General features: G+C 48.7%; 1 protein-coding gene across 6 annotated transcripts in view; it reads left to right on the top strand.

Moving 5' to 3' along the window:
• Positions 1-9,347, top strand: part of LATS2 (large tumor suppressor kinase 2) — an 80,517-nt gene extending 71,170 nt beyond the window's left edge. For all 6 annotated transcript variants that reach the window (XM_033843352.2, XM_033843353.2, XM_073794945.1 and 3 more), the window contains 4 exons: positions 321-903; positions 2,031-2,213; positions 3,849-3,955; positions 7,178-9,347. In XM_033843352.2, the coding sequence (XP_033699243.1) occupies positions 321-903; positions 2,031-2,213; positions 3,849-3,955; positions 7,178-7,675 (1,371 nt within the window). In that variant the 3' untranslated portion in view covers positions 7,676-9,347. The remainder of the gene's footprint in view (positions 1-320; positions 904-2,030; positions 2,214-3,848; positions 3,956-7,177) is intronic.
• The last annotated feature ends 4,146 nt before the right edge of the window (positions 9,348-13,493 follow it).

The raw sequence follows: 13,493 nt of genomic DNA, 5'->3' as shown, positions 1-13,493 counted from the left end.
TCCAGGAATTTTGTGGTTCCCTTTCCCCCAGATTTTGATTAATATAAGTTTCCTGTAGTTTTTAGAGCCTAAGGTCACCTGGAGAAAAAAGTCCCTGTTATTATGTCTTCCCTTTCGATTCCAGATCTGCGACTCTGTGTGGATGTAAAGAACAAAGAGTTATTTTCTCACTTGTAGTGTCTGGCCCCATTCTTCTGCACCCTGGTTTCCACAGATCAGTTGGGGTCCCCTGTGTTCTGGGGCCTCTTCCCCACCCCCGTCCCCCACCCCTTCCCCCTGGGCTCCCCCAGGGTGACCCTCCCCTGTTTCCTCCTGCACAGGCCGGGCTCTGTGAAGCTGAACAGGAGCAGATGAGGAAGATCCTCTACCAGAAGGAGTCCAATTACAACAGGCTCAAGAGGGCCAAGATGGACAAGTCCATGTTCGTGAAGGTGAAGACCCTGGGCGTCGGCGCCTTCGGGGAAGTGTGCCTGGCCTGCAAGGTGGACACGCACGCCCTGTACGCCATGAAGACGCTGAGGAAGAAGGACGTCCTGAATCGCAACCAGGTGGCCCACGTGAAGGCCGAGAGGGACATCCTGGCGGAAGCAGACAACGAGTGGGTGGTCAAGCTCTACTACTCCTTCCAGGACAAGGACAGCCTGTACTTCGTCATGGACTACATCCCGGGCGGCGACATGATGAGCCTGCTCATCCGCATGGAGGTGTTCCCCGAGCACCTGGCCCGCTTCTACATCGCGGAGCTGACACTGGCCATCGAGAGCGTGCACAAGATGGGCTTCATCCACCGCGACATCAAGCCAGACAACATTCTCATAGATCTCGACGGCCATATCAAGCTGACAGACTTTGGCCTCTGCACTGGGTTCAGGTGGACGCACAACTCCAAATACTACCAGAAAGGTACCGCCTCAGGCCTTTCCTTCCCCTCCTGGGGCGCAGCTGTCACCGGGTGATTTTATAATTTGGCGTGACATCCTTTTCTCCCTGAAGAAGTCGAATGACGTGTGAGGTGGTTTTTTTTGCAAGTTAGTGGCTTCAAATTTTACTAATACGTTTTTAGGACAGTAGGCCATAGCGTCTCATGGGGCCTTGCTGAGGGGCCGTCACTCTGCCCTATTAAAACAAGCCTTAAAACACAAGCCTCCCAGCCTCCCAAGGAGCCCTCTCTCACAGCCACCCTGAGTCTACCTGCAGGCACAGACCTGGCTGTGGATCCAGCTTAACTCCACCTCCTGTGGTCCTGCTACCTGGAAAAGTCAGAAACAGCTGGTCATTATCTTATCTATGGCTTGAATTTTTATATTAGTGATTTTAATACTCTATAGCTCAGGCTTCTTGTTTTTTTTTTTGCGGTACGCGGGCCTCTCACTGCTGTGGCCTCTCCCGCTGCGGAGCACAGGCTCCGGACACGCAGGCTCAGCGGCCATGGCTCACGGGCCCAGCCGCTCTGCGGCATGTGGGATCTTCCTGGACCAGGGCACGAACCCGTGTCCCCTGCATCGGCAGGCGGACTCTCAACCACTGCGCCACCAGGGAAGCCCTCAGGCTTCTGTTTTTTAACTCAAAACTAGTCCTAAATCATTTTGTTCATTCCCATTTTTTGGCGCTGAAGTCATTTGTGTTCGTATTTTCTAAATCCTCTCACTCTTTTCCATGCCCGTCTTAAAACATGTCTATCAAACAGGTGGTGTTAGCCTTTGAGACGGGCCTGAGAGGCTCTGGGGCCACCATCCTACAGTCCCTGAGCCTTTCTCACTGGCCCTGCACTGTCACCCAGCACAGGGAACAGCCCCTGCGGCCGCCTCCTCCATGCTTCCCGTGTTGGCACAGGAGTGCACCTCACAGCTTGGGTGTGAGGCCCAGGACCTCAGCCACCTGCGAGATGGCGGGAGTAACCTTTCTCTCACTGTGTCAGGAGCTGGGTTGGATTACTTTTCCTTTTGAAGCTATGGATTTGTTGCATTGTTGAAGAGTGAAAATTAACTTTTTCATTCTCTTCTCTCCTCGGCTCGCTTCCTGGGTGAAAGGGAGTCACACCAGGCAGGACAGCATGGAGCCCAGCGACCTCTGGGACGACGTGTCTAATTGCCGCTGTGGAGACCAGCTCAAGACCCTGGAGCAGAGGGCGCGGAGGCAGCATCAGCGGTGTCTGGCTCATTCCCTGGTTGGGACCCCAAATTACATCGCCCCAGAAGTGCTCCTCCGAAAAGGTGCGTGCTTCTGCCCTGCACCCAAGCCAGTGACCTCTGAGGGTCCCGAGCCCCAGCTTTCAGAGACTCGAAGTGTCCCCACTGTGTCTGTGCTCACGGGAGCCCGAGAGCTGGATTCTTCCCTTAGCAAACACAGCCTCCAGTGTGTGTCCCTCTGTTTGGGAGCTGCCTTTGCTTCTGGCCCGTCTCCACTTGCCCCTCCTCAGGCTGGAAGTGACAGGCCGGGTGCAAGGTTGGCTTGCTCCCTGGAGCCCAGAGGAGTCGCTCCAGAACTGGTTTTGACAGAGTCCTGTGATAGACAGGACTTGGGGGGAGGGATGCGGGGGGGTCCTACCTGGGTCAACCACCTTCACTGGTCAACGGGTGTGAGGATACAAACACTGTGTCCTCCAGTTCTCCGCCGCAGGTCCAGAAGCACCTTCAAGGTAAGATCTGGGGACAGCAGTGCTCCGTCCCATCCAGTGGGCGCCTGGCCGAGCACGAGAGGCATCTCTGACAGTCAGCTGCAGGGCCCGCAGCGCCCGCGTTTGTTCATCTGATTCCGTTTGATGAACCCAGAGAGCAGTGGCCTGTCTGTTCTCACGTGTTGTTTCCAGTCATTGGAGCCAGGACCCTCTGTCCTCACCCGTGTTCTCCGTGAGCTGTGTGACCCAGTGCGGGTTACTAGCCTCTCACCGCCTCACGTGTAACAGCAGTTCCTCGAGAGGTTAGAGTATTAACCTCCCTGCCCAGTAAAGCTCTCCCTCCCCCTCCTTTCCAAGAGGGAGGGGTGGGTGCTGGCCTGCGGGGGAGGACACCCGTCTCCCCCAATCCCCCGTTCGCAGCAGCCCAGCAGAGCCTCCGGGGCCAGACGGGCAGGGGCTGCAGGTCACACTTAGCAAGAATTCGGTGACAGCAGGACCGGAGCGGGGCTCGGACTGGGATGTGGGACAAAATCAAAGATCAGCCTGCTCCGCAGCCTCCACGAGGCCGCCCTGCCCGAGCACCGGGCCGCCGGAGCCCTGCGGGGGGGCCTGGCTCCCTCGGTGCCCCCAAGGGGCGCGACAGGTGGCAGCCGTTCCCTTTGCCAGTTTCCTCCCCCCGGTTCTCCCAAAACCTCCCCAGGAAGCCTCCCCGGGAAGCCTCATCACTGGTCTCACCTGACCTCAGGTCACAGAATTTCTGCTTTTTAGTTTCTATGATTTTAACTTGCGTCTGTTCGTGTTCTTTAAGAACCTAAAATTCTGGTTAGTATTGTTACTAACAATAACAGTAATCTTTTAAAATTAAAAACCTTTTATTACAAGAGCATCCTGTGTTTATCACAGACTAATGGTGGAAAATAAGAAAATGCTCGTGACCAGGCTTCTCCCACGTGGAGACCGTGGACGCCCTGGCAGCGTTTTTCTCGCAGACTGTTCTGAGCCCCGCATGCCGGAGGCGGTGACGTCACGCGTGCGCCGCCGGGTGCGGAGACGGTGGCATCACGTGTGCGCCGACACGTGCAGGAGGCCGTGACATCACACGCGCGCCGTCAGGTGGGGCGGTGACGTCACCTGTGCGCCACCTGGAGCTTCCCCCCGACGTGAGCCGGTTCTCTCAGGGTGTGTGAGGAGGGTGTGTGCGGGGTGGGAGCTGAGTGACGCTGTCTTTCAGGATACACCCAGCTCTGCGACTGGTGGAGTGTTGGCGTGATTCTCTTCGAGATGCTGGTGGGGCAGCCGCCCTTCCTGGCGCCGACTCCCACGGAGACCCAGCTGAAGGTAATGGGGCACGTGGCTTTCTGATGCACCCAGGAGGCTTAGGCCAACATTTGACCTTTTATTCTGAATAGTGTAGGGACGTCATTTGTATGTCATGGGATGTTTTCAAGTATGCTTGTTATTACCTATTAATTTTTTATCTGGGTAAGTAGAGGCACAGGGTCAGAGCTGAGCTGTCATGCGCGCGTGAACCTGAACCATGGTCGCCTGCCGATGTGGTGCTTGCAGGTGAGAACTAGGGGTGGGCGGAGCACCGAGGCCGCAGGTCTGGGCCCGGCGGCAGGTGCGCCGTGCAGCAACCAACACGGCTTTGAGACTGTGCCCGAGGAAATCGGTTTGATACTTGGATGTTCTGTCGTTACCGTTGGCCAGTTACAAGCTATGTGTCAGGCTAGTTGTGCACAGTTCTGATATTCATTTCAAGTAATTAAAAAGTTACTCCGTCAAGTAACAACTAAGCACTGAAGAATTAGTTTTAGAATGGTAGCCATTTACTGTCTGAAATGAATGATTTGATTACTTAAAGACTGAATAGAGAACCTGATGAAACCTTTGGAACTTCTCAGAACAGTGCCCCTTACACATGTTCACTGACAGTTCTAGGATGCAGTCACATACCCCGGAGTCCCCAGGAGACCCGAAATTAATAACCTCTTAATTAGAAAAACCCTAAATGAAGGCTTGGTTTCTTTACAGTAACAGTGAAATTGGAATTTGGCATTATCTATATCCTAATTGAATTGCTGAATTAGTTACCAATTTGTCTGCATGATAATAACCCAATTTTTAAAATTGTGGTGAAGTTTACCATTTTAACTACTTTTAATTGTACAATTCAGTGGCGTTAAGTACATTCATAATGTTATGCAACAGTCACGGCTACCTATTTCGAGACATTTTCACCATCCCAAGCAGGAGCTTAACTACTAAATGATAACTCCATTCCTCCCTCCCCTCTGTCCCTGTAACAGCTCTTGTATCAATACTTTCTGTCTCTATGAAGTTGCCTATTCTAGGGACCTCATAGAAGTGGAATCATACAGTATTTATCCTTCTGTGTCTGGCTTATTTCATTCAGCATGATGTCTTCAAGGTTCATCCATGTTGGAGCCTGTGTCAGAATTTCCTTCCTTTTTAAGGCTGAATGATATTACGTTGTATGTAATATTGAGTAATACTCCATTGTGTGTAAATAACATTCCATTTTTTTAATCCATCATCTGGCAACGGACGTTTGGGTTGTTTCCACCTTTCGGCTCTTGTGAGTAGTGCTGCTGTGAACATAAGTATGTGTACAAGTATCTGTTTGGTCCCTGCTTTCAGTTCCTTTGGGGATATACCCAGGAGTGGAATTGCTGGGTCATACGGTCATTCTATGTTGAAACTTGCTGAGGAACCTCCATACTGTTTCCATAGTGGCGGCACCATTTTACATTCCCACCAACAGTGCACAAAGGCTCCTGTTTCTCTACATCCTTGCCAACACTTATTTTCCTTTTATTTTTTTTAAAAATAGTAGTTATTCTAGGGGGTGTGAGGTGGTATCTCATTGTGATTTTGATTTGCACTTCCCTAAGGTTTAGTGATGTTGAGCCTCTTTTCATATGTTTCGTGGTTGTTTGTAGATCTTCTTTGGAGAAATGTCTATTCAAGTCCTTTGCCCTTTTTTAATTCGGTTCTTTGGGTTTTTGTTGTTGAGTTGTAGTTCTTTATATAGTCTGGATATTAATTCCTTGTCAGCTGTATGCTTTGCAAATACATTCTCCCATTCCATGGTTTGTCTTTTCACTCTGTCAGTAGTGTCCTTTGATGCACAAAAGTTTTAAATTTTGATTAAGTCTGTTTTATATATATTTTTTGTTTTATTGCCCGTGCTTTTGGTATCATATCCAAGAAATCATTGCCAAATCCAACGTCATGAACGTTTTCCTTTATGTGTTCTTCTATGAGTTGTATAACTTTGGCTCTACTAAAACAACAACTCAGTTTCAAACCAGCCCTCGCACCGCCTGCCCCGTGCCACTCCTGGTTATATTGGCCTTGCTTTATCCTGACTCCAGGTGTAAACAAGAAGTCCCTTAGGCTTCCTCCTCACAGCAGACAGGTCTCTGTGAGCGTCCTGATGGCTGATGTGTGTGTGTGTGGGGGGGGTGGCTTCCTCGCCCTGTGCCTCAGGCTGTGGGCTCCTCCTGAAACCACACCGACCGTTTGTAGCTGCTCAGAGCCTCCTATGTCTGTTCTGTTCTCCCATCGTGAAATTATCAAGATCTTTTTAAATTAAAAAAAGTTATTTTTATTGAAGTATAGTTGATTTATAATATTGTGTTAGTTTCAGGTATAGCAGCAAAGTGATTCAGGTATATATTATTTTCAGATTCTTTTCCATTACAGGTTCTTACCAGATATTGAATATAATTCCCGGTGCTATCCAGTCGGTCCTTGTTATCTATTTTATATATATTGAATAGTAGTGTGTATCTGTTAATCCCAAACTCCTAATTTGTCCCCTCCTTCCCTCCCTCTCCCCTTTGGTAACCATAACTTTGTTTTCTATGTGTGTGAGTCTGTTTCTGTTTTGTAAATAAGTTCATTTGTATCATATTTTAGATTCCACACATAAGCGATATCATGTGGTATTTGTCTTTCTCTGTCTGACTTCACTTAGTATGATAATCTCTAGGTTCATCTGTGTTGCTGCAAATGACGTTATTTCATTCTTTTTTCATGGCTGAGTAGGATTCCATTGTATATATGTAACACATCTTTATCTATTCATCAGTTGATGGACATTTTGCTTCCATGTCTTGGCTATTGTAAATAGTGCTGCTATGAGCATAGGGGTGCATGTATCTTTTTGAATTATCGTTTTGTCCGGATATATGCCCAAGAGTGGGATTGCTGGATCATATAGTAGCTCTATTTTTAGTTTTTTGAGGAACCTTCATACCGTTCTCCATAGTGGCTGCACCAGCTTACATTCCCACCAACAGTGTAGGAGGGTTCCCTTTTCTCCACACCCTCTTCAGCATTTATCATTTGTAGGCTGATGATGGCCATTCTGACCGTTGTGAGGTGGTGTACTGCATTGTGGTTTTGATTTGCATTTCCCTGATGATTCGCAGTGTTAAGAAATGATCACGTTCTTTAACACCCTGTCCCGGGACGGCCCTCGTCGGCCTCGAGGTTGAGGAGGAAGGAACACTGGGTGTATTGTCCCCGCAGGTGATTAACTGGGAGAGCACGCTGCACATCCCCGCGCAGGTGGAGCTGAGCCCCGAGGCCCGGGACCTCATCGCCAAGCTCTGCTGTGCGGCTGAGCACCGGCTGGGCCGCAACGGGGCCGACGACCTGAAGGCCCACCCGTTCCTGGGTGCCATCGACTTCTCCAGCGACATCCGGAGGCAGCCTGCCCCCTACGTGCCCACGATCAGCCACCCCATGGACACGTCCAACTTCGACCCAGTGGACGAGGAGGGCCCCTGGCAGGACGGCAGCGAGGACAGCTCCAAGGCCTGGGATGCGCTGGGCCCCCCGGGCAGCCGGCACCCCGAGCACGCCTTCTATGAGTTCACCTTCCGGAGGTTCTTCGACGACAACGGCTACCCGTTCCGGTGCCCCAAGCCTGCGGTGGCCGAGACCGGGACTGAGGCCGAGCAGCCAGCTGCGGGGGGCCCGGCCCCGGGGGCACAGGCTGGGAGCTGCCAGCCCGTGTACGTGTAGACCCTGGGGGACCGGGAGGTCAGCCCCTCAGGTCAGTCGGCCGATTGCCCCTCGAAAGTCTGGTCTGCACCCAAAACCAAAGCAGAAAAGCTTCTGAAAGAGGACTCGCCTCTGACGTCTCCTCCACATTCTGGTTGATGGCGGGGCGGGTGTCAGCATGGCCTGGAATTGGCTTTTGAGGACCTTCACTGCATTAAAACAATATTTTTGAAAATTAGTACAGTTTAGAAAGAGCACTTATTTTGTTTATAGCCATTTTTCTTACTAAATTATAGGGATTAATTTTGACAAATCATGCTGCTGTTATTTTCTACGTTTGTATTTTATCCACAGCACTTATTCACATTTAGGGAAAGACGTAAAGATTGAAGAACATGTGATAAGAAATCTCTGTGCAATAATGTAAAAAAAAAAAAAAGATAACACTGTTCTGATGTTACTGATACCATTTTATTCACACAGTGGTTTTTGTTTTATATTTTTCCCACATTTCAAAATTGTGATATATGTTAAAAGCTGCTTTTGTTTTGTTCTGTTTGCTTTTTGCATATTATAGTATAATAGGAAGTGTGAGCAGGTGATCACGCAGGTGTGACTTGAGATGCCAAGTGTGGAGAGATCGCTGCATGAACAGGGTTTTTCTGTTAAAGCGTGACCGTGTCTTGCCATTCACAGCGGGTTCTGTGAATACGTTTTGAGTGAGTAATTCTGGACAGTGTGCTGATGCCGTGTCGTCCTGTGGTGACTTCCTCGCTGTGACTGCACCCCTCCTCTCTCGTTGAGGAAATGCACATGTGCCTGAGAGCTGATGTGACTGTATGTGTCTTGGGTGTGATTGGATTCTTTGGGGGGCAAAGACGTTTGTCCTACACAACACTTGTATACATCAAAAGGGATTCTCTTAGCTCTGCCAAAAAAATGTAAGTTAGTCGTGGACCTCTGTCTGCTTCGCGAGTCAGGATGCTGTCCTGGTGGTACAGCCGCCACGGGTAGCCGGAGCCCTACCCGGCAGACGCCCTGTGGAAGGGCAGTGATCTTGGGGTTCTCTCACCGTGTTTCTAGTGTGCTTTGAAGGATCCATCTTAACTTGGTTTTAGAAGCACATTTTTCTAATCTTTGTGAAACAGCAAAGTGATGTTGAAAAAGAAAAGATATTTAAGCCATACATATTTTCTTAGGAGTGTAAATGTATATATAACTACGTAGATAAACACAAAATATTCCTATTTCAAATTAGTATGATTCCTATTTAAAGTGATTTATATTTGAATAAAAAGTTAAATTCTTTTTTTGCTTTTTAAAAACCTGATGCATCATATTTTTCATTATATTATTCCACGTATTTTTCCTTGAGGTTTTTAGCGTAATGTATCCATTAGTTAGTGTATCTCTAGGCAGCACACTTACGCGTCTATCGATGGCTAAACTGAAGAAGATGATTCCTGTGTACTGGTTTACATGTGTGTGAGTGGCAGGTTCTGGGTCTGCTGTGCTGTGTCGTGACTGTCAGTGTTTCTCTAGTTGTGCAGTAACGCCGCGTTGTTTGCGCTCTGACAGACGTCATGTGGTAGGTTCTTTCTCAGGAACTCAATTTAACTATTATTTATTGATATATCATTGCCTTTGAAACGCTTCTCCTGGCACAGTTTATTATTAAAGTTTTGAATCCAAATCCACTGGTGTCAAGCTTCATTGGAATCTGTAAGTTCTTGCTTATATCATGTGTTGCCACTCCCCCAGGCTTTCCTGTGATTCGCGCGCAGCCAGGGCTGCCATCGGGAGGGGGAGGGGGAGGGGGGAGGAGACGCCCCCCCCCCAGAGGAGATCGGGTTTCAGGTCAGCACACGGTCCAAGCAGGGGTGCGGTTGTGTGACCAGCTTCTCTTCGCGAAGGTGGTGACAAGTGTATGGCATTGGATTGTCGAGCGGGTAAAGTGGAGTGTCAGGGAAATCGTGAGTGGGAGCTGATTCTCCTGCTCGGGACAGTTACACTGACAGGACAAGGCTAACACCTCACCTTTGCTTTAAGATGGTTGATGACATTAAGAAATACAGAAAATATCGTTTGTTTTACTCTGAGTTGGTCTTTTGAAAGGTGCAGTCACGTGGTCCCCACTGGGCAGTCACGACTCCACCAGGCCGCCTCCGACCCTGTCCCAGCGGGTAGGGGCCCCCCTTACTGCCGGCCCCCGCTTTCCTCTTAGGCTGCCACGTTGGGGAGGCATCGTCAGCCGACGGGCGTGGAGGTCCCAGCGTCCTGCCCTAGCAGGAGTCCCGGCACGTCACCCCAGCAGGACGCTGGGGGCTCTGCTGGCAAGGCCGGGGGCAGGGATTTCTGGTCTGACTGGCTGTACTGGAGCAGTTACCGCCCGTCTGTCTGCCGTCTCCTCTGCGTCGGGGGTCGGGCTGTCGCTGGGACCCGGCTTGCTGGTACTTGCAGGTTGCTGGGCTCAGCTCCAAGCCTGGAACCGGAAAGAAACCCCGGAGCACGTAGCGCTGCGTCGTTCCTCAGGCCCCGAGGCCCAGCTCCTCTGCCGCCGCCTCCCCACCTCTCAGGGTCTTCCGTCCTGCCTGCCGTGTCCAGGGGTTTGAGGTGTACTTGGTGGGAGGCGTAGGAACAATCTGCTCCATCTTCCTGGAGGTGGAAGTGGGTTTCGGTTTCAATTTCAGGTTCGAGTAATGAAGGCTCACAGCTCACCTCCGTCACGCCGGCCACGTTGCGCAAGCTTGTCGCCGTGGTGCTCAGCGGCCCACGCTGGACAGCACGGGTCTGCGCAGATCCTCTGGCTGTGCGTTAGCCCTTGCGCTGACACCTGGCAGAATCTGTGCGCTAGCGGAGCAGTTGGCCTTCATCTGTTTCTCATGTGTCATTCCCTCTTGGGTAGTGGAGAGACCACCCTTCCTCGCAGCGGGTCAGCTGACCTGACCACCCACAGTGTCCAGCCTTCAGCTCCAAAGCATCGCGCCCTCTTCCTCTCCTGCTTGCCCGCCGCTCTGAACGCGCGGACCCTCCTAAAGTCACCAGCTTCCTGCCTTTTCTAAGCCGGTGACTGGTGTCTCCAAAAGGATCAGAGTAGCTTATGGGTCCAGGACCCGGGTATAGACGTGGAGCCCGCCTCCCCACCCCTGCAGTGGGAGCTCGGAGTCTTAACCACTGGACCGCCTGGGAAGTCCCCAAATTATATTATTTTCAGAAAAGAGTCTCTGTCCATATCTCGCCATTTCCTGCTTCCCAAACACAGCCTCTCCCATGTCTTCTATGTCATTTTTCTGGCATTTTCACTGATAGGCTCTTAATGATATTTCTTGATTTACTTATTTTAAATATTTTCTATCAATGACATATATGGTAATTCTCTTATAGGCCTCCCTCAACCTCTGTTTCCTAGTGTAAGTTCTCTCACAACTTTTAGTTAAATCAGTTATCAACGTAAATATTATGAAGACTATGCTGGGGAATTCCCCGGCTGTCCAGTGGTTAGGACTTTCACTGCCGTGGCCCCGGGTTCAATCCCTCGTTGGGAAACTAAGATCCCATAAGCCTCGAAGCGTGGCCAAAAACAAAAACAAAAGACTGCTAGGTTGTCTTTGAGCCAAATAGTGTATTCTGATTATGTTTCCTTCTCATACAAAAAAATTTTCCTCTTGGACTTAGTAATTACCTTGTTTTTTCATTTACTTTGTTTTCTTTGAAAGTACAGGTGTTTTGTCCATCCTTCCCTCCTTCCCTCCTTCCTCCCCTCCCTCTCTCCCTCCCTCCCCAGTTGCTGCGATGGATCTGTCAAATCCCAGACTGCTTTCCAGGAGCATGAGTGCTGTGTCTACCTCGTCCTGCAGTCTGGACCAGCTGCCCTTCAAGCCTGACAAACAGCTGTCATCTTGGGAATTCTCTTTGTCACTTTCCTGTGTTGGATCCCATTTTGCCAAATGCCGTATCTTCCTTTTCCTCAGTTTACACCTGGAAAAAAGTTGGGGTTCTTGCTTGTCCAAAAATGTCCCTTTTCTACTTTATTGAAAATATAAATAAATCTAAGATTCTAGGATGAAATTCACGCAGCATTTTGGAGGCATTAGTCCTCTGTTTCCCAGGTTCACAGTCTTGTTGAATACCCTTTCTCTCTAGAAGCTTCTAGAATCATCTCTGTCTACCCTGTGGTCTACACTTTATGGCGATGTTCCTCCATTGGTTTCGTTTATTGTCCTGAACACTGAGGCTTCAACCTAGAGATGTGTGCCCTTTGGCTCTGGAGAATTTTCTTGCATTATTTTTAAAAAATATTTATTTATTTATTTATTTATTTTGGCTACACTGGGTCTTAGTCGCGGCATGCAGGCATCTTAGTTGCCGCATGCATGGAGGATCTAGTTCCCTGACCAGGGATTGCACCTGGGCCCCCTGTATTGGGAGTGCCGAGTCTTACCCGCTGGACCACCAGGGAAGTCCCTTCTGGCATTATTTTGAACTTTATTCCCTCCAAAGATTCTCCAACTCCTCAGCCGATTCTCTGATTTCTTATATTTATTTCCTGTCATCCATGTTTTTTCTATTCCACTTTCTGGAAGGTTTCATTGACTTCATCTTACAGATTTCATATTAAATTTTGGGGGCGAAGGTATTATCTTTTTAATTCCCAAGAGCTCATTCTTGTTCTCCAATCAGTCTGTCCGTCCCTGTTTTATGTCTTCAGTATTTGTGTTTGTTACCCCCTTATCATTTCAAGGGTTTTTAAATTCTGCTTCCAAATTGTCTGTATTTCCTCTGGGCTCCTTTGTATTATGTTTTTGCTGCTTGTTCTTTGTTTTACTCTTTCTCCAAATTCATGTTGGAGGCTTTCCTTAAATGACTCTGACCATCTTTTTTTTTAAAACAACTTTAACGAGATATAATTCACATAAGTACAAAAAATTCACCCAATTAAGGTATATCATTCAGCAGTTTTTAGTATATTCACAGACTTGCAGAAACATCACCACAATCAACTTGAGAACATTATTATCACTCAAGAGAGGCCGGGTTCCCTTCGGCCGTAACTTCCATTGTTCGCGACCATCACAAGTGCACTCCTCAGACAACCACTGATCTACCCCCTGTCTACGGATTTGCCCCTTTTGGACATGTCATATAGATGAGATCATACAGTAAGAGGCCTTTGGTGACTGGCTTCTTTCACTTAGCATCATACTTTAAAGTTTCACCCACGTGGTAGCACTGTCAGTATGTCATTCCTTTTTATTGTCAAATAGTATTGCGTTGTGTAGATTTATCCCATTTTATTTCTCCTATTTATCCAACAGTTAGTGGACATTAGAGTTATTTCTGCCTTTCGGCTATTGTGCACAGTACTGCTCTGAGCATTCATATGCAAGTGTTTGTGTGGACATACTTTATTTCTCTTCGGTGTCAGCCCAGTAGTGGCTTTACTGGGTCAAATGGCAACACTGTGAACCTTCTGAGGTGGTGCTAGACTGTTTCCAGAACAAGTGCACCATCTTACATTCTCTCCAGCAATGTATGATGGCTCTAATTTTTCCACATCCTCACCAATTTCATTTTTTCTTTTTGGTGTTCTTTGATGCCCCCCCCCCCCATTTTTTTATTTTGCTGAAGTCCAATTTATCTATTTTTTTTTTCTCCCGTTGTTTTTGCTTTGGGTGTCCTATCAGAGAAGACTTTGCCCAACCCAAGGCCATGAAAACTTACTCCTGTATTTTCTCCCAAGACTTTTATAGTTTAACCCTTCATTTAGGTCGGTGATCCATTTTTAGTTTATTTCTGAGCAGTGAGATGAGGGGTGTGATTTCACTAGTGTGCGCGTGAG

The sequence above is a fragment of the Tursiops truncatus genome, chromosome 18, assembly GCF_011762595.2.
Source record: "Tursiops truncatus isolate mTurTru1 chromosome 18, mTurTru1.mat.Y, whole genome shotgun sequence".
Classification (NCBI taxonomy): domain Eukaryota; kingdom Metazoa; phylum Chordata; class Mammalia; order Artiodactyla; family Delphinidae; genus Tursiops; species Tursiops truncatus.
This window is presented reverse-complemented; position numbering and strand designations above follow the sequence as displayed.